The sequence below is a fragment of the Octodon degus genome, unplaced genomic scaffold (assembly GCF_000260255.1).
Source record: "Octodon degus isolate 3935 unplaced genomic scaffold, OctDeg1.0 scaffold00019, whole genome shotgun sequence".
Lineage (NCBI taxonomy): Eukaryota > Metazoa > Chordata > Mammalia > Rodentia > Octodontidae > Octodon > Octodon degus.
Genome location: NW_004524595.1, coordinates 1,332,503 through 1,360,344, shown reverse-complemented (window position 1 = coordinate 1,360,344; position 27,842 = coordinate 1,332,503). Strand labels below are relative to the sequence as shown.

Sequence of the window (27,842 nt, the reverse complement as noted above, 5' to 3'; positions counted from 1 at the left end):
TAGTGACTTAATATTGCATAAAATTCAAAAATTCTAATTATTAGTGTTAGTACTACTTCCATATGCATATATCTGTATGTATGTGTGTGGTTGGCTTTATCTAGCTCCCTTATATAAGAAACTCTGCCTTCTGACTTTTCCTTTTGAAATAAATATTACTGGCCATTTTATTGTCATGTAGAGTTAATAGTTTCGCACACAGTTTGGAAAATATATGAAGGAGCAAGATAAAGGAAGGAGAAAGATAAATAGTTAACCATAGTCACTACTCAGGAACAGCGTTGGTGGCATTTTGTCGAATTTCTGACAAATTTTTCTCTTCATATACTTCACTCTGTCTAGTTTTTGTTTCCCTTTTATTCTCTGGCTTTACTTGCATTTTTTTGTTTGTTTGTTAATTTCTCAGGTGGTTGTTATCCTTCTATTTTCTCTTTTCCTTCAGCATTCATGACCTTCAGGGTGGGACTGGTTAGTTATTTCTGTATTCGTATCCCAGCTAATTAATAATTAACTTTCTTTTGGCTTTGAGATAAAATTCACATACCATACAATTCATTGTTCGTATATTTCTCAAGTGTACAAACACTGGTTTATGAATTGTTTATAAGAGTCCTGCAGCCATTTCTACATTTATTGATTGATTGATGGAGATAGAGTCTTACTATATAATATAGTTCAGATGTCCTTGAAGTATCTATTAACTCAGGCTGGCCTCAAATTCAGGGTGATTTTCTTTTTTCAGCCTCTTGAGTGCTGGGATTACAGGCATTTGCCACCACGCATAGCCTCCACTATCTAATTTTAGAACCTCTTTTTTTTTTTAACCCCTTGAGTTTGTTGTCAGATGTGATTGTTGTCATTTGTTGTCTTTGTCCCATCTCCCTAATCCCCCAATCTTAGGGAACCTCTGGTCTAGTCCCTGTCGCTATTGCCCCACTTGTTCTGGAAATTTCATCTGAATGAAACAATGACTTTTTGACTGGCTTCTTGCAGTTAGCATGGTGTTTGCAAAGTCAGTGTATGTTATAGCATGCGTTGGTACTTCATTCCGTAATACCCACTGAAAGATAGTTCCAGTTCTGTTATTCTGTTCAGTAGAGGAAGGACATTACGTTGTTCCACTTTTTGTGGGAGAGGGATAGTACTGGTGGTTGAACTTCACACTGATCTATACCCCCACCTCTGTTAGTTTTTATCTTGAGGCAGGGTCTCACTAAGTTTCTAAGTTGCCCAGGCTGGACTAGACCTTGTGTTCCTCCCACGCAAGCCTCCCAGACAGCTGGGGTTTCCAGTGCAACACTGTGCCCAGTGAGCTTGTGCCACTTTTTGACTGCTGTTAATTGTGCTGTTGTACACATTTATATGCATGTTTTTGTGTGATTGTATGTTTTCATTTCACTTGGAGAACATGTATATATGTGTATGGAGTGGAATTGTTGGGTCATATTGTAATTATATTTAAATTTTTCAGAATCATAATAAATAATTAGAAAAGAAGAGCAGTCTTTTAAATAACAGTGAGGAGGTATCCTATAGTTTCCTTAATCATTCTTTCTGAAATGGTTTCTTGTAGTGGAGTTCCATTTAATGTAGGTGTATGTGGTTTTAACTTTCATGTTTTGAAGGGAAATTTTGTGTAATAACAGGAAATTGTTCTTGCCATTTACACAGAAAAGTATGGGTGACATTTCATTTTAAAAAGTCTTGCTGTTTTCTTTTTTCATTTAGAGCTAGAAAATTTTTAATTTTTAACAAAGAATGCAATTTATTAAGAACTTAATGGACAGAAGGGATAGAAGCTTGCCTTGCTGCTGTTGATAGTGCACACTGAAATAATTTAGAGGCAACAAAATAATGGATACTCTGAGACTTTAGGAAAACTTCCTGGTCACTAAACAGTGCCTGTGCAGTGTACACCGTAAAGGTTGCTTCTCGTATCTCTGTCTTTTGTCTTAGCCTAAATTAGCCTTGTCCTTCATCCAGGCCCAGGCTTCTTCCTGGAGCCTTCTGTGATCTCTTTCTGGTGGCCACAGGAGCCTGGAGGTCTTAGCCCACTTGCTCTGTGACTCCCTCCACTTCTCCACCCTTCATTGGTGTGCTGAGAGGATTGTTTTTTAAAGCTCTGCGATTTTAATTCTAGCTGTGTATTTCTAAGATTTTAGAAACTATTACATTTCCGGATTTTTTTCCTTAATTTGGAATTTAAGATGTGTTTTCTTGTCTCCCTTTCGCTTTCCTTTAATCCTTTATTTATTTACTTATTTAGTACAGGGTCTTGCTAATGCAGCTCAGACTCATAGTAGATTCTCCTGCCCCAGCCTCCCCAGTGTTGGGATTATAGGCATGCGCCACCATGCCCAGTTTCTGTCACTGGCACAGTGCATTTCCAGGGCTGGCACTGCATGTGGTACTGGGGATCGAACTTGGGTCCTTACGTTTGCCAGGCAGGCACTTAGATGACTGAGCTATCTCCCCAGCCTCCTCCTTAAAATTTGCACCCCACCCCCAGATGATATGCTGTAGGAGTTCACAGTCCTCGTTACTATTCTTGGCCTGAAAATCATTCCTATTTGATAGTGACAGTATTGTATGAGTTAATAACGACCATGGAATGACTCTAGTTGTGTTTATTTTCTGTTTAAATGAAATGCTTGAAATAATTTGGTAAATGTAAATAGATTATTTTAACTTTTTTCTGTTATGAGTATGTTTTTGACTAAAAAAGGGTGATAGGCAGGAATGTCTTTTTTTTCATAACTTTTTAAACAGCTTTCTGCTAAAACTTTACCCTTAAATGACTTTAGAAATATATGTTCATGAGTTCATGGTTTCTGTATACATGGATTTAGTTTTAGTAAACTCCTTGCTTGCTTTGACAGTCTTTATGCTTCCATCAATCACTTCGTTTTTAATTATGCATCTGACTGGCTAGCTCTGTGTCTCATGAAGGGAAACCACACATGAGTTTAAACTTTAAGGGAACGAAAGTAAATACTATGAAGTAAATTGGATGATGGTTTTGAGTGACCTTTGTTAGGCCCAGCATCTCTGTAGTTCAGCAAGCTGACTTTCGTCATTTCTATCTCAATTTATGTTTTCACTGGTTTTAATTTATCAGTGAAAACTCACTTTGAGCTTGGAGTATGGCAAGCGGTCATTTGGCTAAGAGGAAAGAGTTACTTCTACCTTAATATTTATCATTTTCCCCTTGATTATGGGATCATGAAAACGGGAATTACTGGAAAATGACTTTGGCTGTGCTTAAATTACTCCTTCTCCTTCTGGTTTCTTTCCTTTTTGCTCTTAAAGTAAGGAATGGAAATGTTTTCTTTTTAGAGTATTATGAAAAGTTCAGTTCTCTGTAGCCACTGCCTGTGGTTACAGTGTGTCCTACTCTATAGAGGTAACCATGTGTATCCTCTGTCCCAACCCGTGGGTTAGTCAATGAGGACCCTAGAGGGGGAGAGGGAATGAGAAGGGACAGGAGACACGAAGAATAGAGACAAGACAGGATTCTGATCAAGTCTTGTTTATTCAGGGGAGGTGCTGGGTATATATAGGGGGTGTAGGAATGAGGAAGTCTCGGCTCTTGGGGGGTCAGCAGGTATCTAGGCAACGGGAAGGTGCCACCCCTGGGGCATAGCACGTGATTCACAGGGAATGGGCAACGTGGGAAGGACCATAAACTTAACTCAGCAGGGGAATAGAAACTTAAGAAAACGGCTGACAGTATTATAAAATGGATAACACTTAATGGCTTCCCACAATCCTCCACAGCCAGCTTTATGGTCAGAGGTTTGTACATTTGCTTTGTTTTGTTTCTGCAGACTGGGTCTGTGTTGCCTTAGCTGGCCCTGGATTCCTCGGCTTGAAGATTCTCCTGCCTCAGCTTCTGGGTAGCTGGGATTATAGATGTATGTCTCTGTACCTGCCTGCATTTGTTCATCATGGCAGTCCTCCTGCCTCAGCCTCTCAAGTGCTGGGATAGAATATTTTTTAGTGTAAATTTTTAAAAAAAATTGTTTGAAGTAGGGCCTTACAGTATAGTTCAGGCTGGCTTTGAGCTCATTATGCAGACCAGGCTGGCCTAAGATTCATAGTTGTCCTCTTGCCTCAATTCTGGGTTGATAGGCTTGGGGCAACCTGGTAATGTAAATTTTTAAGTTAAAATTTCTAGTAGTTTCTTGGCATCATGCTTTAAAATACCGTTTTTTAAATTATAAAGATAAGATCACTAGTGCAACATTCTATTTACTTGTTTTATTTAAAGTGGTTTGTAGGGAGCTGGGGGTATAGCTCAATGATGCAGTGCCTGCCTGGCAAGCATGAGGTACTGAACTCAATTTCTGGTCCCTCTGCCCTCCCACCCCCAAAAGTACTTTATAAAAAGACAGCTGATTATGCTGTTGAGGCCAAAAAGATTGTAAGAGAAAAAGGGATAAAAACCATAATCATTGATGTCATTTTCACATCACCAATGTTAAATTTGGTGATGAGTCTTCTGTCCTTCTAGATTCAAAAGGAAAACATATGCATTTTGGACTGGGGGAATAAAGACGCTTTATCACTTTATGAAGTGAGACAGTTGTGCTTGTCTTACTAGGTTGTGGGTGCAAGTTTATGTGGGTCCTGGTGAGTACACAGAAAAGCTTGTATGAACTCTTTGTTTTTAAAATGTATTTGCTACAGGGTCTCGCTACACTGCTCAGACTCATAGTGATCCTCCTGTTTTCAGCCTCCCCAGCGTTAGGATTACAGGTCCGCACCACCATGCTGGGTCTCGGTGGCCGGCATTCCCAGGAGGAGGGCTGGCACGGCTTGTGGTGCCTAAACTCTTAAACATAAGTTGAAAAAAAGATGCAGAAGTACTCCTCAAAGTGGAGCTGTTCAAATTAGCATGCATATGTGGATATAAGAGAAATTAATTCAGAGAAATAAATACTTATGTTTGTGAAAAAAACTAAACTAGTGTGATTGTGTCTAGGGGTGGAGCTATCAAAAAGCAGCACATAAAGGGCATGTGTCTACAGTGACATTTAAATAGTAAACAGTTAAGTATCTATGGATTGTAAAATAGCTCAGTAATCAGGCTGTAATTGTTTTAATTATTAAAGCATTTTTATTTTCATTGCTAAGTGATCATTTTTTCAGTGTTCATTATTATGCGTACACATGCAGTAGTTACCTTTAGTGTTTACATTTTAATTTTCTGTAGTTGATTTTGTCATTTGAATCAAAGCCAACATTTTGATTATTTATTTTGGAGTAGATTTAGAAAACTTGTAAACTTCTTTGATATATTTATCTTAACAGATGCCAAAACATATATAGAAAATTTTTGTCAAATAATTTTGTTTCTTTTTATTTTTTTTGCTACTGGGAATTGAACCCAGGGCTTCATGCCTGCCAGGCAGGAGCTGTACCACTAAGCTACATCTGTGGCCCTAATTTTGTTTCTTACCATCCTGTTAAGGTAGTGTTCTGGCATCAAAATCCAAGAATACTAGGGCTAACAATGAAAACCCAAATTATCTGACTCACTACAAACATACACACACACACACACACACACACACACACACACACACACAGTGGTGTGTCTTTCTTTACTATTCATCAGATCTAATCCTGTGTAACTTCTCACTTTTCCCCAAAACGAGATGACCATGAAAGGTAAATATTTTCAACCAAGGCATTCAGGACTGTACAACTAAAGATAGTCACAAAAGAGGACTTTTAGAAGTATTTCAGAAAGTGATGAGGGCTGGGTGTGGTGGTGCCTGCCTGTGACCCTAGCACTTGCGAGACTGAGGCAAACCCTGAATTTGAGGCCAGCTGAGGGTGGGTACATAGTAAATTCAAGGTGAGTGTGAACTACAAAGTAAGGCTAAGAAACCAACCAAACAGGAATAGAAAGTTGCTAGAATACTTGAATGAATGTATTTAAAGTGAAGAATAGTTTGAGGGGCACTAATGGTAATGTGTCTTTTACTGTAGTAATTTTTAAAAAATTTAACCACCCATTCACTGTACTTTTTAATTACACCTTTGTGACACACACACAAGGAGACATACACAACATTTGGTTTTGTTAATTTTTTGAAATACTGAGAAATGCACTCTGACACGTCACCCTTAGCTAAAGGCTCTCCCAGGTGCAGTGTCTCTGGGTGGTCATTGGACTTCGTTTCTGGAAAATGGGCCTGGTCCTCTTCTGAGGAAGGTGCTAGAGCACGTCTTTGCCTAAGTGACTCCCGAGATACGGGGCCCAGCACAGCAGGGTACCTGGCAGTGCTCTGCAGGTCTTGGCCCTCCAGGAGGCTGCTTCTGTCTCTAAGGCAGGTCCAAGCAAAAGACTTCTTGTGACAGGTGTGATAAAAGTGACATCAGTTGATCAGGAAGCTTGGATATGGAAAGGGGAGCAGGAATTATGTTAGAACATGGACAGCAAGACAAGTACAGGTTAAAATTTCTGACAGGCTTAGCTGGGTATTCTGCTCTTGGCACAAAAAAAGTGTGTACTCTGCAGCAAGAACGTGGGGCACCCAGGCTTCAGGGGTCCTTCTCTTGAGTCGTCCTCTCTTGGTTTGGACCGATGCCTTCTCTGTCTTTCCCAAGACTGAGCTCCTGTGATCTCTTCAGGGTCATCTTCGAGATTCTTTTTATCTCTCACCTACGTTGAATGTCTTATTCAGTATTGCCCATCTCCCCTGCTTTTATTTACTCCATTCTTTTACTGAAGCCCCTCTTGCAGTAGTTTCTTGGGAAAAATGTACATGAGAAGTAATGTAGACACTTTGAATGTATGATAATATTTTATAACCACCCCAGTACTTGATTGATAAATGACTTATTGGACATAGTTTTCTTCAAAAGTTTGTGGCCATTTTTCTGTGTTCATCTTGTTTTTGGTACTGTTGCTGAGAGCCGAAGGCCAGTTTTACTTTTGATCCTTTGTATGTGATCTGTTTTCCCCTAGAAGTTTCCTAAAGAGTTCTTTGTTCTGTTCTCAGAGTCACAGAAGGATTCCTTGGTGGGCTTCTGTTGCCATCCTCTATCTGGCTTTCAGTAAGCTCTGTTAATGTGGAATGCCCTTTTTCTCTGAATCTGTGGGATTTTCTTAGATTATGTGCTGCTGATTTCTTCCCCAGTATCTCACTCCTCTTCTCTCTGGAACTTGTACTTCAGTGTATGAAAGCGTCTGCCTTGGCCTTTTCTCTCTCCTTTCTCCTTGGCTTTAGAGGATTTCTCAGTTTTATTTTTTAACTTTTGTTAGTTTGGGCAAGTATTTTTGTTGTCTTAAATTTGCAAAAACTATTCTATAAATGTTTTCTTTGTCTGATTTTGTGTTCTCACAAGAACATGCTGTTCTTGTTTCATGGATGTGGTATTCTTCTTGTCCTCTCAAGAAATATTAAAGATAATTTTCTTCAAATTTTCTCTCACCAGGTAGTTTGTTTCCTTCAAGTATGTATTTTCTACTCATAATAGAAAGCAGACCAATTAGAAGCTTGCATATTCTCTACTTATAATAGAAAGCAGGCCAATTAGAAGCTTGCATGGTGGGAGGCTTACGAACTTTGGGTTTCACTGTGAGGTGTTTTAGGGATGCTTCATTAGGGATCCCCTTGTGTGTGTGTGTTTTCATCTTTTCTCACGGTCCACTCAAAGTCCCAGAGACCTGGTTCCATTTCTTTCTAGAGCTGAGCTGTTCAGTGTAGCAGCTACTAGCCCTATGTGGGTATTTAAATGTAAATAAAATCAAATTAGAACCCCAGTTCCTTAGTAGCACTAGGCACATATGAAGTACTCAGCAGCCACATGCAGCTTGTAGTCACCACGTTGGACCTCACAACTGCTGAACAATTTGATCATTGCAGAAGGTTCTGTAGGGTGGCCTTGGCCTAGGGCTAATGGTCTAATGGCTAGCCAGGAAAGATAGTCTGGAGTCTCAGTAACCTGAGATTCATACATGGCTGCTTAGTTCTAAATGCCCACAAGTGTTCCTGCCCTAACCAAGAAGCCCTGTGCTGCTGGCACCAGAGACTTACTTCTGGGTTTATATTGGGGTGGAGGATGGCTGTTAACCCTGAGTTGTAGGGAGAGAAGAGATGTGGAAACCTAGTCCCCTTTGTTTTGGCAAACTTCTGCCTATCCCCATTTGTGTCTGGAAGTACCTAATGCTACCAGTTCCTTGTTCCGAACTTTTTTATTTTACTGATCTTTTTAGGTCTGCCAAGTGTTATAATACTTGGTTTCCTGCTTTCTTTTCAGCTTTTCAAATGTTGTCCTTTGGGGGCAGTATTTTTATTTGTATGTATAAGATTTCTAAAGAGTCTTTTCAAGGTAGCATTAGTAATGTTCTTTGAGAGAACAAAATTAATTAGATACTTCATCTTTTGTTTGTTTCTGTTTTTTCCTTAAGGAAGGGTCCTGCTTTGTAGCCCAGACTGGCCTTGTACTTTCAGTTCTCAGCTTTGGCCTCCCAAGCGTTGGGATGAGAGGGATGGGCCACACACACACGCCTAGCTAGTAGAAGCACTGGAGACCTTTCTTTATTATTTTTAATCTTTGGAATTCATCTTCTGTGACATACTCTTTTTATCAAAATTAACATATACATATAAGTGAAACTGTATAAAAATCAACTGTAATGTAGTATTACAGTGCAGGTACACCACTCTCTCTATATTTTTCCATATTGTATCTTTATTGCAAAAGTCAACATGCTTCTTAGAAATTCAGATTGTAATCAATAAAACATTACATATATGAATTTAAATGTATGAATAGAAATTCAACAATGTCTCCTATTATACTATTACACAAGTTCACAGTTTTGTAAAAACTATAATACAGGCATACTATACATCAAGAGGAACCACTATTCCTTTTCACATGATCTTATTTAAAATAATGATCCATTGCTGTGGACCTTTCCCACCTTAACAGGACTGTTTTCCAATTTATCATCTTAGCTGGTGACAATATCTTTCTTTCATGAAGAAACTCTGGGAAATTCTGCATTCCTTAAGCTTAGCTTTTTAGACTTGGCCAGAAATCTAGTGAATGAGGCTGACATAGCCAGACTAGTGGCTGTTATTGCTGATGAGCTACCTGTAAAGATAGCTTGCACATGACGAAGAACAGCGTAATTCATCTCTGATGCTATTATTTCTATAAATAAAGATATCAACAAAATAAACGATAGTACAACACTTGGGAATTTGAGGGGGAGGAATAAGGAAAATCTCAAAGTGGGGGCATATGAATATATACCTATTTCATACTAACTTCAGGTTTTATAATTAATCCATATTTTCAATTCATTTTTGAGAACCATACATTAGAATTGTTACAAAGGACATTTTAAAAGTATTTTATTTCTATTTAAAGCATACTAAAAACCAAGTTTTACTCAATGGACTTCAAAGCTTAATAATAGTAAAAAAAGAGAAAAACTTTCTGTTCCTCACCATAGCACCTTTGTCTTTCATTCCGGCCCTCAATGATGAAAACGTCACAGAAACCTCAATTCTCCCTATAGCAAGTGTAGTAAAATGTCAAATTTGAGGTTAAAAAAATCATATGAAAAGGAATCTCATTCTGTCAAACTGTCAAGTCTACTGAAAATTTTCTTACAGCTCCATTAATTTACTGTAATTTTCAGTTTCCAAATACAAAAATACAACAATTCTTATTGAAATCTATATGCTGGTAGTTTTAGTACACAAAAGAGAAAAAAAACAAATTATTTACAAAATTATACAATTTAAGAAAAAACTTTGTACAAAAAATATATAAATCCTTTGTTACCTCTATCATGTTTAAAATGTCAGGACTCAAAATATTCACCATAATGAATCTTTCAAAATATATACTGATTGAGCCACAGACATTAAGAAAATTTCATTAAAGATGACGGAGGAGTAAGGAGCAAGATCGCGTATTCTAGGTTCCCCATTCTAATGTTTCTGTCTCTTGTGAGCTTATTTCACTTCAGTCTTATCACTAATGTAGTAATAACCTAGAAAGAAGAAATTATTATTATGAAGAGAAAATTACATGAATGCAAAAACGACCTTGGTTTTTGATACTTCGTTCCGGGAAAAGATATAGAAGGGAAAAGATGATCAGAATATGGGATTTTTACTTCCTATAGCTGAGTAAATCTAGAGTCCTGATGGTTTTAAGCTTCTTATTGTATAATTTCTATTCTAACAAATAGTCATTACTTCAGGAAATAAAATCCTTGATATAGCAATAACCAAGAACTTTCTGAAGCCAATAGGAAATTTCAAAATTTCACACCACACACATATAAAAGCACAGATATGTGTATCCTTGAAAAGGTAACATCCTATGCACATTAATCATTTTATTTTCCCAGGGATCAGTACAGTGTAGTGTTGCTCCTCTGCTTTTCCATCTAACATTCAGAGCACAAGGACATAAATTTACATATATATTTACTTAACAGATACTCTATAGAGTATACAGTGAAAATGCACACAGTAAAGGAAACTGTCTACTGAAGGACACATGTGTTCAAGGATAGCCACAAGCTACAAGATTGTGAAAATATAGGGTCATCCAATCAAAGTCAAGTTGTGACTCCCATTTATTCTAACTCCCCCAGCCTCCTACTCCACCCCTACTGTACCCCAAGTCACCTCATCATTATGGTTTAAATTTAGGAAAAGAAATTCAGATACTTTTTCTTTCTTTTTCTGAATTACTTAAAATTGAGGTTTAAAAGAGAAAGAGAAATAAGAAGATGGTGACTTTCTCTCCCCCAAAATCCTTCCTTTATTCTTATCAAAATACTTATCAGTATGCTGGTTTAAACCTTTATTGGAGACTGATGGCCAGCTGTTTTACTTGTAATAGGTAAGTTACAGGCCTATTAATAAAAGGAGGGATGACAAAGGGGCAACAGGTGAAAGCCTTTTATATTCTCAGGTTTAAAAAAATAAGACTCACTGAACAAATAGTGACTTAGTAGTAAAGCAAAACTCAGCAGCAAGAAAGTCTAGGAATTAATACAAGAGGATGGAAATGCCACAGAGTGAGCTACCATTGCCTTATTTAAGAATAGAGTTTATTGTGATTTTTCACTACACATAAAAACCCTGAAGAAAAAAAAAAACAACTGAGATTGAATACAAATTAGGCTCCTCCAGAGTAAAACTAAATAAATAAATAAAATTTACTCTTCTTCCAAGATAATTCTTGAAAGCAAAAAGGTATTTTAATTACAAATACCTCCTACTGTCTGATGACTTGTCCATAATAGCTAAGAGATTCCAGGTGATTTTATCATTTAATGAATTATCAGCAGATTATAATCTAAAATAAAATTTCTAAACACCCTGTCATTTACATCACAATCCAACACCAAGAGCAACAAAAACAGGTGGTGTGGAAAATAAGGCTCTAGAAAGTATTCATGTCATTCCTCCTATGGATCTTGTAACTTAAAAAGTCACTAGGCCTTTGGTGCTTTAATATCAGGTATAATTGATTATGAGATGTATTTACATAGCAAACTTGCTGTCCTTGAAACTACTGTGTTGAAAAGAAAAATGAAAAAAATTTTTGGCTCCTTGATTTCTTTAAATGATTTTAAAAGTCGTTCTTCTCCACAGCATTCCTGACAGTCACACAGCTGGTGCCAGACTCATCTCCGCCATGAGCGTGGCTCGTGCCCATCTTCATCTTCATCTTCATCATCATCATGCAGAAACAGCTCGCAGGTCTCTGGTTTCTCCTCCTTGACTTCTTCTTCTTCTGTCTCAGTGGATATAGATGGTACCTTGGGTTTGTGCCGTGATATTTGTAGCCGACGGTCTTTGAATTTTGAACCTTGGTTTGCTGCTGAGAAATGTTGAAGTAATTCATCTGTTTCCTCCTCAATGAACTCCCATATGGTGAGCGCTTCGGGGCTGTGGTCAACCACCATGTAATTCAGAGAGCCTCTCCCTCTTCCTCCGTGGCCTCAGCCTCGGCCTTGACAGGGCATGGTCTTGCCTCGACCCACAGGTAAAATACCTAATCGTGCAGCCTCAACCTGCAACTGACTGAGTTTTTTCCGTAACTCTGTTGTGTCTTCTCCTGAGAACAGCCTCTTGTGGAGGTCCAGTTCAGTGTCTAGTAACTCTTTGTGAACCTCTGTTTTTGTCTTCACTTTGGATGGTGTGGAGACTGTAGAAGATGTTTTTAACTCATCTTTTAATTGTGAGATTTTTTTTCTCCAATCTTCTTTAAAGTCTTCATTATATTTGCTCTTTCCTCTGGTTTCATGTTTTTGCTTTTTTCTAACTTGGATATCAGCATCTTTTACATTCAATCTGTTTCTCTAATATTTCTTGCCTCTTTTTCCTCATATCTTGTTGTAGCTTCATTGCTTCCTGTTGTTTTTAAAGAACCTCTTGGACATCATGAGATTTAGCTCCTGAACAGACTTTTGAAGAGCTTTTTAAGTTTGACGAATTATAAGTTGTTTTTGGATGGCCTGGAGGTGAAAATATCTGGCAATCCTCCCCAGCACCACCATACTGATTCAACAAGTGTGATGCATCACTCTGGTTAGTGCTTGCATGTCCAAGACGATGTCTGACAGGAACTTTGTTAAGAACATATGCACCTGATGTCTGTGGTTTGTTCATTATCTTCTGGATACCACCACGCACCGAGGAGGCGGGAGCCTGGCCCACCAGCGCCTGCTGAGGATGGAGATGCTGTGGCAAATAATGGTGCTTCTGCGAGAGGTGACTCAGTGTCTGCTGATGCTGCACTGCAGGGCTGGCTGCTCATTGTTTTCTCTGTGCCACAGGACTCGAATGAATCGGTTGTTTAGAACAGCTTCTGTGCTAGAGATGGCTTTCCTGGCTTCCTCATTGGTGAGGTATTGAATGAGAGCTGCTTCTGGATCACCCTGAAAAGCAACCTGGATATTAACAATAGTTCCAAATTTGCCAAAATGTTCATTGAGCTTGGTAATATTGTTCAATTCCTGAGGGATTTTCTTGAGTTCTAATTTGGTGTTTGTATACTGATTCTTTTGCAAGAATCCTGGTTTGCTCTGATTGTTATTCCCTTGCTTTCCCAGCCAAGGTTTCTTTGTGAGTGGCCCTTCCAAACCACTCACAGCTCTTTTTCGGCTATCTGGTTCAAGAACAACTCTGGTTATGTTGCTATTAATTGAAACAGGAACTGGTGGTTCACTCTGGATGACAATTTTTGCAGCTCTTGGATTTGCATCCGTATCTCCAGATGTTAGGCCAATCAGGTTGGGTCTCTGTGTCTGTGTTCTTGAAAAGAACTGTCTGTACTGTGATCTACCAAAACTGGTAATACTAGGTGCTTCTGGGTTATAACCATCTGGTTCATATGTACCTGGGACCAGAGGGGTGGGGCTGGACACTGAGGTATGATACTCAATGGAGGATTCTATGAGGTTTCGAGGTGGCACCAAATGAGCTGCCAGCAGAGGAGGCGGTGTCTCCAACTGAAGTCACTCCGATGCAGCAGCACCATGTTCACGAGAGTACATGTGTTGTCGTTCTGATACTGTATGAAGGAGGTTCTGGGGTAAAGGAGGAAGTAGTCTTGCTCCCACTGGTGCAAGATTGGGCACTGCGCTTGTCCCAGGCTGGTCACGACTGTTTATCAAGCTTGACTGTAATATTGGTGGTCTTGGTATGGGAAGCACTACAGAAGATGGAGGCTGACCGTGTCCTTGGGGAACAGGAAGTCTCATACTATGACCTGGACCTGGGCCAGGGCCTGGCATTGGAGGCATTAATGTTCCAGGAGGTGGTGAAGGAGGAAGACCAGGAGGAGAGGGTGGGAAAGGAATCATACTTGGCAGAGCAACTTCATCAACAGCTAGAGGAGCATTGCCATGGTCAAACTGACAAAGGTCACCAAGTAACTCAAAATCCTCTTTCATCATAATCTCTACATTGCCGCTTTGGTGCTGGGTTTCGACCAAAAGAATTGGAAGAGCTGTGATTGTTATAATACTTAGACCAACTCTCTGTGGTGTTTTCGGAATGGTGAGCAGGGCCAATCACAGTCATGGTGCTGGGAATAGACTGTGCCCCAGAGGAATACTGCTCCGGAGAGTTTGGAGGTGGTGCAGACACAGGCACATAGGAACTCTCCAAATCGTTCCTTTCACTCTTAAACTTTGATCTTTCCCTGTGCTCTGCAACATTCCTGTTGGGATTCCGATCTTTGTTGCGCCCCCTACTTCCACTTCTACTTAGACTGAGGCCTCGGCTTTTACTGCGGCTCTTACTCCTGCCTCTTCTCCAGTCATACTTCTCACGGTACAGCTCGTTCTGCTCATAGCACCAGTTGTAGTCTCGCCACTTGCCATCTTCTCTATTCTTCTCACGTGTCCTTCGTTCACTAGATTCTGAACGAGCCTTCTGAGGACTAGGGTATTTCTTTTTTCTGCCATCTCTTTCTTCTTCTGCTGGCTCCTGAAATACCTCTCCTTTAACGTCTTCTTTTTCTTGGACTAGTGGTTTTGGCTCAGGCTTAACTGGTTCCAAGGGTGGAAGGTAATTCTTAGTATAGAGACTTTCAAATAGTTTATCCACAAAACCTGAAGTTTCTTTTTGTAAAAAGACATCAAGCTGATCAGCACAAAAGGCTTTCAGTTCTTTCTCAGGTTTGTCCTTCTTGACCAGGGCTACAACATAGTTGGCTAAAGCTGAAGGGTTTGCATCACATATCGGCCTCAGTAACTTGGCCAGCCAGGACTTGAGGGCATCCACATCCTCTATGAGCATGGTGCAGGGAAGGCGGGCTCGGTCGCCACTCTTCTTCAGGCCTGCCGTGGAGCTCCCCTCGCGGCGTCCTCACGCTCCCTTCAGGCTTCCCAGTGCTCTAGCCCACCGGGCATCTTAGGAGACTTCCACCTACTCCCCTGGCCTGGGCCTAACAGGAACTCCACCACTCTATAATGTACATATAAATACAAATGGGAATCCTATTCTGTTTTTTTTTGTTTTTGTTTTTTTTATGCATTTAGTACAGGGTCTCACTACGTAGATTGGACATGGAGTGATCCACCTGTTTTCTGCCTCCCAAGTCTGGGATTACAGGTGCGTACCACCTTGCCCAGTCTTCATTGCTGCTTCAGCGCCTCCCGGGGGAGGGTCCAGCACAGCATGCCTGGGATTGAACACTGGCCACTCTGCTCTGCCTAAGCAGGTGCTTTAGTCTGCTGAGCATTCTGGTTGGCCCTTACTCTGATGTTTCATAACCACCTTAATTTGGTTAACTCTGTTTGTTACCTCTAAGTGTCTTGTCTTTGCCCTGCAGATCTGTTTTCTGTTGTCTGTCTCAGATGTCTGACTTTGGGCAGCACTGATCTCTGATTTCTGCTTGGATTTTCAAAGGAGATCCCTTAAACCAGATAAAGGTGTGGAAGAAGATTGAGGAAAGGGTATTTTTCTAGGCAGCCTCTTTGTTATCTTGGGTTTACCATGCTTCCTTATTGACTTATTGTCAGACTTATAAAAACTTTAAACTAGAAATACATTTACATAAAAATGCATGTATACATTTTTAGAATTTGGCTTATGAGGATAAAAATAAGATCATAGTATCCACAGTGTTTTGCAGTCTGTTTTATTTGCTGAATAACACATCACGGATATCCTTACATAGCAAACAGTATAAGTTACTTTATTCTTTTGAGTAGCTGTTTAGTAGACCATTACAGAATTACTGTAAAATGTTCTCTTTCCTTATTGAAAGGGTTTATTGTCTCCTGTTGACCAGTATTACAGATTATGCTTCAGTGAATGGTCTTGTTCCCATATCTTTGTGCATTTCTATAAATATCAAGGTCTCTGCATGGTAGAGACCTTGAAGTACTATTGCTAATTAAGTATGCACATCTAAATGTTGACAGATTCATTTCTTTGGCTTTCTTTATGGAAGTAGGGATTGAGTTGAGAATCTTTTCTCTGAGTTACACACTCAGCACTGTTTCTGTCTCATGTTTTATTATTTTGAGGTAGAGCCTTGCTAAGTTTCCTAGGCTGGGCTTGAACTTGTGATCTTCCTGCCTCATCCTTCGAGAATACTGTGATTATGGGCAAGCTCCATCATTTCCAGCCGACAAGTAGTTACCCTTTCCCTAAAAAATGGTCCTAATGTTTAATCTTAGTAGCAGAACAGAGAAGTACATTTGCACCTGTGTAGTCTTCTAATGTTGAGTATCACAAATGGTTTTATTTTTCGAATGAAATAGAAGGAAAATGGCGTTTCATTTTAATTTTTACTTCACTGACCACTAATGAGTCTGTCTTACAAAGAATGATACAAGGCTTTTTAATTAGAATGTATGTGGATAATTTGTGTATTAAATACATAAGAATGTAATTTATAACAGCATTTATGTGTTTAAATATACTTTTATATTTTTCTACGTTTTGAAAAGCATTGAGGATTTCCAGAGCTGCATATTTAGTAGAGTGGAATACATGAAATGGAATTTCAGCATAAAGAGATTGTCTGGTTTGTTAGGTACTTCATTATCCTTCATCTCATAATTAAATGAATTTCCAATTAAACTTCTTAGTGTATATTTTCTTCACTCATTACTTACTTTTATATCTTTAAATATTTTATTGTCCCTAGTTCTTTTTTTCTTTCTTTCTTTTTTTTTTTTTTGCAGAGCCAGGGATTGAATTCAGGCCCTTGCACTTGCCAAGTAAGCGCTTATTCTACTGAGCTATCTCCCCGGTCCCCCTATGTCCCTAGTTCTATACTGTCTCCACTTTACTTTCTGGGAATGCCTTTGGCTCTAGGTCCTTTATTTCACCTATTTCAATATAAATACTGTTGGGGACTTGTAATGAAGAGAACCAAATTTTGCAGTTTTTACCTGTAAACACCATTAATATAATCAGTACTTTACATCTGAAGCTTGTGTTTAGATTAGATGAGAATGCAAAGCCTAATTTAGGACACACTTGACATTATCGAGAAATATGGTGAGGTCCTTTTATAGCTATGTACTTATAGAGCCCCTCTCTCCCTGCGTGTAGCCTACGGGAGCTCGTCTCTCCTCCAGGAAGTGTGTATCAAGTTGAGTGTAACAGCCTTGCTGAACTTCAGCTGATTACAGGTGCTTCCATGTCACGATTACTGACAAGTAGTTCAGAGAAGACAGGAACGGTGGACTTCTACTCATCCCTGCAATGAACAGAGTGCTAGTTAGTGGCAAGGGGCCACAGTTGTTATTTTTAGAGTCTAATGTAAAGAATAAACATCTCTAGGTTAATGAAAAATGTATTTTTATTTTGTTGCACTCTTGTTAAATTGCCATTTCTTTTATCTGTCCCCATCTCAAAGAAGCTCTTCTGCAGTTCTTTCTCCATTATTTCTACTTCTAGGCAGAAAACAACTATGAGATATTTTAAGATTTTGAGTTAGATAGCATGCTGCAAAAGAAAATATATTATTTCATGATAAAAACTAATAATGCTAAAAAAAATTCCTGGAATTAGACCTCCTCCTGTCCCTGGAGACAAGGTGTTTACTTTGCTGAGAATATTAATGTCTAATGTACTTGAAATTTGTTATAACTACACATCGTGTTAGAGGGGTATCTCTAGGAAATTCAGGATCTCGGATCTTTATCAGAGCCTTTTCTGTAGCCCTGTTGTTAAAGATTATCATAACTGTGTGTGGTAGTGCATGTTTGAAATCCCAACGTTTGGGAAGATCGTAGTGAGTTAGTGCCAACTTAGGCTACATAGTGAATTCAGGGCCAGCCTGAACTATACTGAGCTGGTTTCCACCAAAAAAAAAAAAAAAAAAAAAAAAAAAATTATTATATGCATCATGCTAATGTGGTATTTGAGCAGCTAAATGTATAATAATGTGTCCTTTGTGTTGTGTTTTTCAGAATCATGGTGTCATGGAAAGGGATTTACTTTATACTCATTCTTTTTTGTGGAAGCTTTTTTGGCAGCATTTTCATGCTGGGTCCCTTCTTACCTTTGATGTTTGTAAGCCCACCTTGGTATCGCTGGATCAACAACCGCCTCGTTGCCACCTGGCTCACGCTTCCAGCGGTAAGTGGTGCACTAGAAGACGAGGCTGTCTGCCTGTACTAGAGTCATTCAGTCTTCTGCTTTTGTTTTGTTAGAGTCACATTTGGTTGTAGAAGAAACTTAAGTTCATTGTATTATGTAGGGAGCATGTTAGACTGTAAATGGGAAAACATAAAAACTAGAGAGTAATAATAGTTCATGTTCTTAAAATAATATTGAAAAGTAATAGCTACTTTCCATATTTGTAATTTTTAAAACTTTTCCATCATTGAGACACAAATTTTAGTGGTCTACATTGAAGAATTTTTGCATGATTAATTTTTTATATTTATTTTATTTTGGATTTCCATTTTGTTTTTTTTACAACATAATGACAAAAGTTAAGATTCATATAGCAAACACTTTCTGTTAAACTTTCGACGTTGATGTGATTCAGTTCTTTTCAGAATGAACTGGTTTCCTGTTTCAGATTAGATTAACATGTGTAAAATCAAGATGCAAATTCAGTGTTTAGAGTCTTGTAAAACTCAGGTATTCTCTGTAAAGTCCTGCACACTCCTCTGATCCTGAACTGATGACTGTCAGATTCTAGCCTCCACACCAGCCTCCTCTGGAAGCGACTTTGGTCTGTCCTTGTTGCTGCTGAGTAGGCTCTTACCAGCCCCCTGCCCCTTAGCAAAATTGAGTGAGGTATGTTCAGTTCTTTTTCACTTGAATATTGAGGGTGTTTTTCCTGAGTGTTTTCTGTTCCTTATTTTTCCTGAGCAACAGCTAGAACTTAATATTGTATTTGATTTATGATCTGTGAGAGGCAATGAATATAGGTACCTGAAAAAAGAAAATAAGAGAAGGAATACTTAGGGAAGGATCTTCTTTCCCTGTTTATTTTAAACTGAGTTGCCGGTTTGCCTCAGATTTCAGACAGATGCTTTTCCTTGTGATGTTTGCAGTGAGGAAAGTAGTAAGAGCTGGAGACCCCTCAGGTGGAGGCTGACTGGGTAATATATCCAGAAACAGTGCTTGGTGTGTTTCCTATCTGTGAATAGGAGGTTTTCTTAGACATTTCCTGTAAGTTCAGTGTTAATAATTTGCAATGCACTTTTCTTTTTTGTGTGTATTTTAAAAATCCTGTGAATAGTTTTATAAATTTCATTCATTCCTTGGTACAAGTTATTTATATTTTTAAATTTTTATTCATATATACCTGTTTTATGAAATGTGCAACTGCTAATCTGAAAGTGATTTTCTCTCTCCTCCCTCTTCCCTCTTGTCTTCCCTTTGTCATTGCTAAGATGAGGTATGCAACACCAAAGTAAGGGCAGAGATGTTTATTTCCTCTCACTGTTTGTAGAGGTTCTGCTTCATAGTTCTCTGACTCTTAGGCAGGGTGGCCTGGCAGACAGCGTCGCAGAGCAGGCAGGCAGAAGGCAGTGTGGTAGGGGACCACAGCAGCCTTCTTCCTATCCCTTAGTGGCATCCGGGCTCCGCACCCTTCGGGCGGGTGGCTGTCACCCCCAGGGTGGGCCTTCTCATTGTCACTCCAGAACCACAACAAGTCAGCCCGAGAGCTCACCTGGTAATCACATACCCTTGATCCTAGCGCCACGCTCTAGAGGCAGCCACCCCGTAAAAGCCCATCTATGGCCACAGGAGGCTTTGCGGGGTCTCCGGACACAAGCCATGACACTTCTCTTTTCCCCTTTTCTAAACTTGCTTTTAAAGTTGTCCGCCTCACACACAGGCACAAAGAAAGGGATGCTATTCTACTGGTAGATAACTAAGAACCATGGTATGGTTGTATATTCAACTCAAACTGAGAAGAATTAGGCTGTTCTGTTAAAAGGAAAAATAAAAATCCAGGGGTCATGATGATAACGGCTCTTGTTCTATTGTGTGGGCGATAGCTAAGTACTCAAGGATGGCTTCAGGTGCTACTGTTATGCCCATTTCACAGCAAAGGAAATAGGAACTTTGGGGCATTAAATGCATATCTGTTTATAAAGCTAATATCGGTAGTAGCATGCTATTTTCACTGTGAAAGTTTGCAAGTAGTGGTCAGACAAAGCCTCTTTTGCTAGTAGGGTGGTACACATGCCTATAATCCCAGCACTTGGGAGGTTAAGACAGGAGGATCTCTGCAAGTTCGAGACCAGTCTGGGGGCTACATAAAGCGAGCATGAGGCCAGTCCAAACTGTACAATGAGATCCTGTCTCAAAAAAAAAAAAAAAAAAAAAAAAAAAAAAAAAGGCAGTTTTCTCAGTTACCTGGAACAGACTACATATTAATAAATCCTTGCTGAATGAGTGGATAAACATGAAGATTCAGTGATACCTTGGTATCAGAGTTATGTTCACTACATAAAATGAGGTGTACAGTGTTAAGTTCTTTTTTTGAAAGCATTCTTGTAATACTGTTTTTTTTTTTTCTTTCTTTTTCTTTTTAATAGAATTTACTAGTTACATTATCTCAATAGTGTTTTGTTTGTGGGAAGAATTTTGATAATAAGTTTATTTTCCTTAATAGATATTAACCTAGTCACATATTTTACTTCCTGTTTTGTCAACTTTGGCCAGGCATGTTTTTCAAGGTTTTTTTTTTTTTTTTTTTTTTTTTTTTTAGTACAGGGTCTACAGGGTTTCACTGCACAGATGGGACTCGTAATAATCCTCCCGTTTTCAGCTTCCCAAGAGCTGGGATTACAGGCGCATGCCACTAAGCCCAGTCTCAGTGTGCCCCTGGGGCGGGGCTGGCACTGCAAGCCAGATCAAACCCCCAGCCCCAGTGTCACCTCCCTTTTTCTTAATCAGTCTTACTAGGAGTTTGTCAGTTCTGTTGACTTTTTCAAAGAACTATCTTTGGTGTTACTGATTCCCCCCCCCCCATTTTTTTGGATTTAATTTGCTTTTTTTTTTTTTTTTTAACTTCCTAAAGTAGAAACAAGCATTAATTTAAATGTTTTTTTCTCTTCTGATAAAAAAATTTAAAGATTATATATTGTATTAGCTGCATGTAACAAATTTTTCTGCTGCATTTTATTTTTATTGTTTAGATTTTGGGAAGGCAGTTGGTACAGGTATTGAACCCACAGCTTTTCTGTGTGCTAGGCAAGCAGTACTGAGCCTCATTGCAAACCCTTGGTATATTTTCTAATTATATCTGTGATTTCTTTGACTTGTGGATTATTTAAAATTATGTTGTTTGATTTCCAAATATGAGATATTTTATTTTTGACTTGTAATTTGTGTTTAGAGAACATATTTGTAAGATTTTAGTCATGCAATTTATTGAAATTTTTTTGCAAGGCATTACATCAATTTTTAAGTGTTGTTTTATTTTGTACTTTGGTAGTGTTCAATAAAGATCATTTAGGCTGAGAATTTTGAAAATAATAATCTTCTGTAAAATCTTCTGTAATCTTATTTTTTCTCCTATATTCTCCCTATCATATCCTTAGTAATTTCAGTATGGCAGTACAACTGATTATTTTGAATTATTTCAATTATTTGAATTATTTGAATTTTTCAACTGTGTTTATGCTTTGTCTCTAAATTCTCTTGGGATTATTTGCATTTATGATGTTTAAGTATTCTGATAAATTGACCTTGTTTTGTTGTGAAAAATTTTTTTTTGTCTGTGTTCTGCCAGTTACCTACATTTGATGTTAATGGAATCATCTTCTAAATTTAGAGTTTTAAGTAACATAACATTTTTCATTTTTTGCTATTATCATATAAATTCCATCTATTTACATAATAGACCACATATTATTTTTTGCTCTAAGTAATGTGTCTTTTATTTTATTTTATTTATTTTTTTAGTAATGTGTCCTTTAAAGAAATTAAGAAAAATATCCAGTCTTTTATATGTACTTATTCCATTTCTAGCCAGCCTGGAAAGTAGATGGAATCACAGATTGTGTTAAATGGAATGAGCCAGACTAAAACACATCACATATTCTATTGTATATGGTGAGAGAGAAAAAGAGAGGGAGGAAGGAAGGGAAGATGGAAGGAAGGAAAGAACGAGAGAATTCCTTTGTGACGTCTCCTATAGATAAACTTTTCTTTAAATCGAAAATCTATTTTGCTTGCTTTTTTAGTGTCAGCAAGTGTTGCTTATACAGATGGATGGATTTCATTTTTGCAGATTTGTAGCTGCAGGCTGCATATTTTGATCATTTCTACCTCCCACTCCCCCTTGCACTTCACTCCCCCACTGCCCATGTTCCCTTCGTGTTCTCTAATAGTCCCTGTTCTATTTTCATGACATCACTTGATTTTGGTTGCTTTTGTGGTGTTGTTCCGTATGTGAGAGAAACATACAATATTTATTTTTCTGAGTCTGGATTATTTGTCTTTTCTGAGTTTTGCCTAACAGAATGTTCACTAGTTTCACCCATTTTCCTGCATATGACTTGATTTCATTCTTTATGGCTGTGTATGTATACCACGTTTTCTTTATCTGTTCTTCTGTTGGTGGGTACCTAAGCTGGTTTCATAGTTTAGCTATTGTAAATTAAAATATTTTTAGCTGTAACATTTCTGGGATGAAACCAGGCATGGTGGTGCGTGCCTGTAATTCCAGCACTTGGGAGGCTGAGGCAGGACGTTAGCTGCTACTTTGAGCCCACCCTGAGCTACATAGTTAAAGGAACCTGAAGAAAAACTTTTTTTTTCCCTGGGACAGTGGATTTTTGTCTATATATTTTAAGTATCTATAATGTCTTTTGTCTGCATTGTTTTTGTTTGCTTGTTTTGCTTGAGAGAGGGTCTCTCTGTATAGTTCAGGCTGGCCTTGAACCCACTTATGTAGTCCAGACTGAGTTGAATTCATGGAGATCCTCCTTTTTCAGCCTTCTGTGTGCTGGAATTACAGGCATGTGCCACCATGCCCACCTCCATTGTTTTTTATGAAAAGTTAGTTGTTTACACATGTTCTCCAGTGTATATTGGGATCATGTGCTGATGGACTTAACCATAAGTCAAAAATGCATTTAATTCACCAACTACTGAACCTCATAGCTTAGCGACACAGTGTGCTGTGGTCTGTCAGTTTACTGTTGGGACCATATAGCTGACTGGTAGCTGTGGTTTGCTGTTCTGCCTGGTGTCACCAGAGTCTCAGACTGTATACAGTTACCCTGGGAAAGGATAAAAATTCAAAATGTGAGGTAGGTTTCTCCTGAAAGTGTATTACATATGAACCACTGTAAAGTCAGGGGTTATCTTTATATTGTTCCTTTCCTAATAATAATGTCATTTTTCTCTGTGAGCTTTCAACATTTCTTTTTCTCTTTTAACATTTTTATTATGGTGTGCTTACATGTTGTATTTCATTGAGTTTGTTAAATATGTAGGTTGGTTGGTGATTTTTTTTTTTTTTTCCAAACTTGAGACAGTTGGGCCCATTATTTCTTCACCTATTTTTTCTACTTTATTATCTTCTCTCATTTTCAGACTGCAGGGATGTGTTAGATTGATTATATTAAAACAGATGTCTTCAAAATTCTCATTTTCCCTTATGTTCTTAAAATTGATAATTTCTGTTGATCTGCTTTTAAGTTCAGTGATTCTTCTGTCATCACTCATCTGTTGTTTTGTACACCGAATCTATTTTTATGTTCTGGAATTTATATTGGTTTTTTACTTTTTTGAGGTTCCTCATCTGTTTATGATCATATTTTCTTTTAAATTTTTTTACTGTCAGGGCTGGAATTCAGAATTCATGCTCCTTCATCTTGGAAACATTTGATTCTTTGTGTCATTTACTCTCCCCCTTTTTCATTAGTGCATATGGATTATACAGATCAGTGGGTTGGGTTGCATTTTGGCAGATTCTTATGTACATGTAATACTTTAATTATTCCCCTGATCATTGCCCTCCCTCCACCCTCTGTCTTGTGTCACATGTTTTGTGGGGATGTTCAGTGTATGTAAAGTATTTTGAATAATCTTGTTTTTGGTTTTACCACCTTTAAAATGAAAAATTTGAGCTGAGATGATTGCTGAGTTCTGTCCTAGATTCAAGGCTTTATTTCTCATTGTAAAGCAAACTTTTAGAGTTAAATGATTTTTTTGGGTAACAATCATATATTGCTACCACACATTTTTAAATTCTTTTTTTATTTTTTAAGGAGAGTACAAAATAGTATTAAAAAAGTTCAAGTGATACAGAGTTTCACTTAAAGTAATATGAATTTCACAGTATTTGTTGTAATGCTTAGTGTTGTCTTCCAAACAGTTATTCATATTACCAGATGGATGCATGCAAAATTGGAAAAAGAAAGAAAAAATTGTTAAGAAATTAAGAGAAAAAATACAAACAATTGAAAAATGGAGACAAAACGAATCAAGCATTATCTTCTCCTTTCCATAGACCAGCAGAAATGCACAGTAGAGTTATCCAAACCATCCTGCTTACGTACCTAGCTAAATCTCTTTCCCCCATTCCCTCTCCTGTCCTTCTCCTTGACTCAGTAACTCTTTCCTTTTGAATAAGTTCATTCTCTTTTCCCAGTATCTATTGTACCATTTTCTCTTTCAGGCTCTCACACTCAGGAGACAGTATTTGCACATGTGGGTCTGATTTATTTCACTTAAAAGGATAGTCTCTAGTTGCATCCATTTACCAACAAAAGATTCAAATTTATCCTGTTTTATAGCTGAATAATACTCCATTGTGTAAAAATGCCACTTCTTTATCCATTCCTCAGTTGATGGGCATCTGGGCTGTTTCCAGGATTTAGCTATGACAAATTGTGCTGCCATAAACATGGGTGCACATGTATCACTGTAGTATGATGTTTTCAGTTGTTCTGGAAAAATGCCCAGGAAGGGAATACCTGGCTTGAATGGGATCTCCATTCCTAGTTTTTTAAGGAATCTCCACACTGATTTCCATAGTGATTGTACCAGTCTGCACTTGCACCAACAGTGCAGAAGGGTTCCTTTTCTATGTAGCTCCTCCAGGATTTGGTGTTGGCTGACTTCTTGATGTTAGCCATTCTTCTTGGGGTGAGATGGAATGTTGTTTTAATTTACATTTCTCAAATGACCAATGATGTTAAACACTTTTTTTGTGTATTTACTTGCCATTTGTATTTCTTCATCTGAAAAGTGTATATTCATCTCAGATGCCCATTTTTGGGTTGGGTCTTTGAATTTGGGGGCCTGATTTTTTTTTTTTTAATCTTTGTATGTTTTTGCTAGAGAGCCTTTGTTGTAGGGACAGTTGGATTTAATTGTTTTCCCCAGCTTATGGGTTTTCTTTTCACTGTGTTGGAGATTTCCTCAGGAGTACAGAAACTTTTCAAAAGATGAGATCCCAGTTGTTGATTCTTTGAAATATTTCCCGTGCAGTTTTTGTTCATGACCTCTCTACCTACCCTCATGTCTTTAAGATTTCTACATGTTTTCCTCCAGAAGATTTAGTGTTTCTGTTTCAATATTTAAATCCTTGATACAGTTTGACTGTAGTATTGTGCATGGTGATAAGCATGGGTCTAGTTTTTCCAGCACCATTTATTAAAAAGGGTATCTTTCTTCCAGTATACACATTTGGCTCTTTTATCAAAGATAAAGTGGCTGAGTGTGTTTGCAGTTATGTCTGTATCTTCTAAACTGTTCCATTGATCCTCAGGTCTGTCTCTATACCAGTAACATGCTGAATTTATCACAGTAGCTTTATAGTATAATTTCAGGTCAGGGATTTTTAATACCTCCTGCCTTTCCTTTGGTTCCTAGGATTGCTTTTGATGTTCTGCGGCTCTTCTGGTTCCAAATGAATTTGAGAGATTTTCTCTAGCTCTGTGAGGTAATATAATGTATTTTAATCAGGATTGCATTGAATCTGTATAACAATTTTTGGAGTATGGCCATTTTTACAGTGTTGGTTCTTCTTATCCAGGACCATGGAATATCCTTCCCTTTTATCAAATCCTCTTCAATCTGTTTTCTCAGAGTACCATTATTTTTACTGTATAAATCTTTTACTTTTTTTGTGACATTGATTCTTAAGTATTTCATTTTTTTGGATGTTATTTTGAAAGGTATGGTTTTCCTGATTTCTCTCTGTGTGTTGTTTGTGTACAAAAATGCTACTGATTTTTGTGTACTGACTTTGTATCCTGCTACATTACTGAATTTGGTGATTGAATCTAAATGTCTCTTGGAGGTTTTGGTGTCTTCTATGTAGAGTATTATGTCATCTCTAAATAATGATTTCACTTCTTTTGCAGTCTTTATTCCTTTTATTTCTCTTGTCTAGTTTCTCTGGCTAATGTTTCCAGAATTATAAAGTGGAGACCTTCAGTTTTTGCCTATTTAGTATGATGTTGGCTGTTGGTTTTTTATAGATGGCTTTTATCAGGTTGAGATATGTACCATCTATTCGGATTCTCTGTAGGGTTTTTATCATAAATGAGTGTCGGATTTTGTCAAAAGCTTTTTTCTGCATCTGTTGAGATGATCATGTGGTTTTTGTTTTGGGCTCTATTCATGTAATGTATATTACATGTGTGGATTTGCATATGTTGAACCATCCCTGCATTCCTGGGATGAATCCTACTTGGTCATGATATATAATGTTCTTAATGATTTGCTGCAATCTGTTTTCTATTATTTTATTGAGGAGTTTTGCATCTGTGTTCATTAGAGTGATTGGCCTGTATTTTTCTTTTTTTGGTTGGATCTTTCTCTGGCTTTGGAATCAGAGAAATACTTCCTCCAAGAATGAGTTTGGGAGGATTGCTTCCCTTTCAGTTTCATTGAAGAATTTTAGAAAACTTGGCATTAAATCTTCCCTAAATTTCATGTAGAATTCAGCTATAAATCCATTGGGACCTGGGCTTTTCTTTTTTTTTTTTTATTATAACATTTTCAATTTTGTTTCCCATTATTGGGTTATTCAGAGTTTATATATCATCTTGACTCAGCTTTGGCCTTTCATATATATCTATGAAACCGTCCATTTTCTCTGTTTTCCATCCAGTGAGAGTAAAGATTTTGAAAGCAAATATTGATGATCTGCTGATTTTTTCTAGGGTCTGTAGTGATTTCACCCTTTTTATTCCTTATTGCATGAATTTGTGTTTTTTTCTTTTGGCTAGGGGTTTATCAATTTTATTCTTTCAAAGAACTAACTCTTTGATTCATTTATTCTTTTTATTGTTTTCTTAATCTCCATTGTATTAATTTCTGCTCTAATCTTTATAATTTCCTGCCTTCCTTGGGCTTTGGGCTTGACTTGCTCTTCTTTTTCTAGGAGTTCGAGGTGCAGCATTGATATATTTTATTTGCATTTGTTCTGTTTTCCTAATTTGTGAATGTACCAGTATAAATTTTCCTCTTAAGACAACTTTCATTGTATCCCACAGGTTTTGATAAGTTGTATGTGCATTTTCATTTGATTGTAAATATTTTTAAATTTCTTAATTTCACCCATGACTCACTGGTTGTTTAGGAGGTTATTTAATTTCCACGTGTTCATGGTGTTTTTGTAGTTTTCTGTTGTCAATAACTTTGAGTTTTATTGCACTGTGGTCAGATAGTGTGCATGGGATAATTTCAGTTCCTTTTCATTTACCTGAGAATGCTCTGTATGTTAGTATATGGTCTATTTTGGAGAATGTCCCATATGGAGCTCAGAAGAATGTAAATTCTTCTGTTGCTTGGTAAAACACTCTGTAAAGGTCTACCAACTTGATTTCTTCACTAGTTTTGTTTTATTTTGTTATTTCTTTGCTGATTTTGACTTAG

The 27,842-nt window shown here is 37.8% G+C and overlaps 1 protein-coding gene and 1 pseudogene across 10 annotated transcripts in view; one reads left to right on the top strand and one right to left on the bottom strand.

Moving 5' to 3' along the window:
• Positions 1-27,842, top strand: part of Lclat1 (lysocardiolipin acyltransferase 1) — a 183,011-nt gene that overhangs the window by 39,918 nt on the left and 115,251 nt on the right. For 6 of the 10 annotated variants that reach the window (XM_023710964.1, XM_023710970.1, XM_023710965.1 and 3 more), the window contains one exon: positions 17,939-18,107. In XM_023710964.1, coding sequence (XP_023566732.1) covers positions 17,943-18,107 — 165 coding nt within the window. In that variant the 5' untranslated portion in view covers positions 17,939-17,942. Of the gene's footprint in view, positions 1-3,827; positions 3,915-16,702; positions 16,739-17,938; positions 18,108-27,842 lie in introns of all 10 variants that reach the window. The other 4 variants (XM_023710972.1, XM_023710968.1, XM_023710971.1 and 1 more) reach the window with 2 other exon arrangements.
• Positions 11,681-14,835, bottom strand: LOC101586324 (annotated as a pseudogene).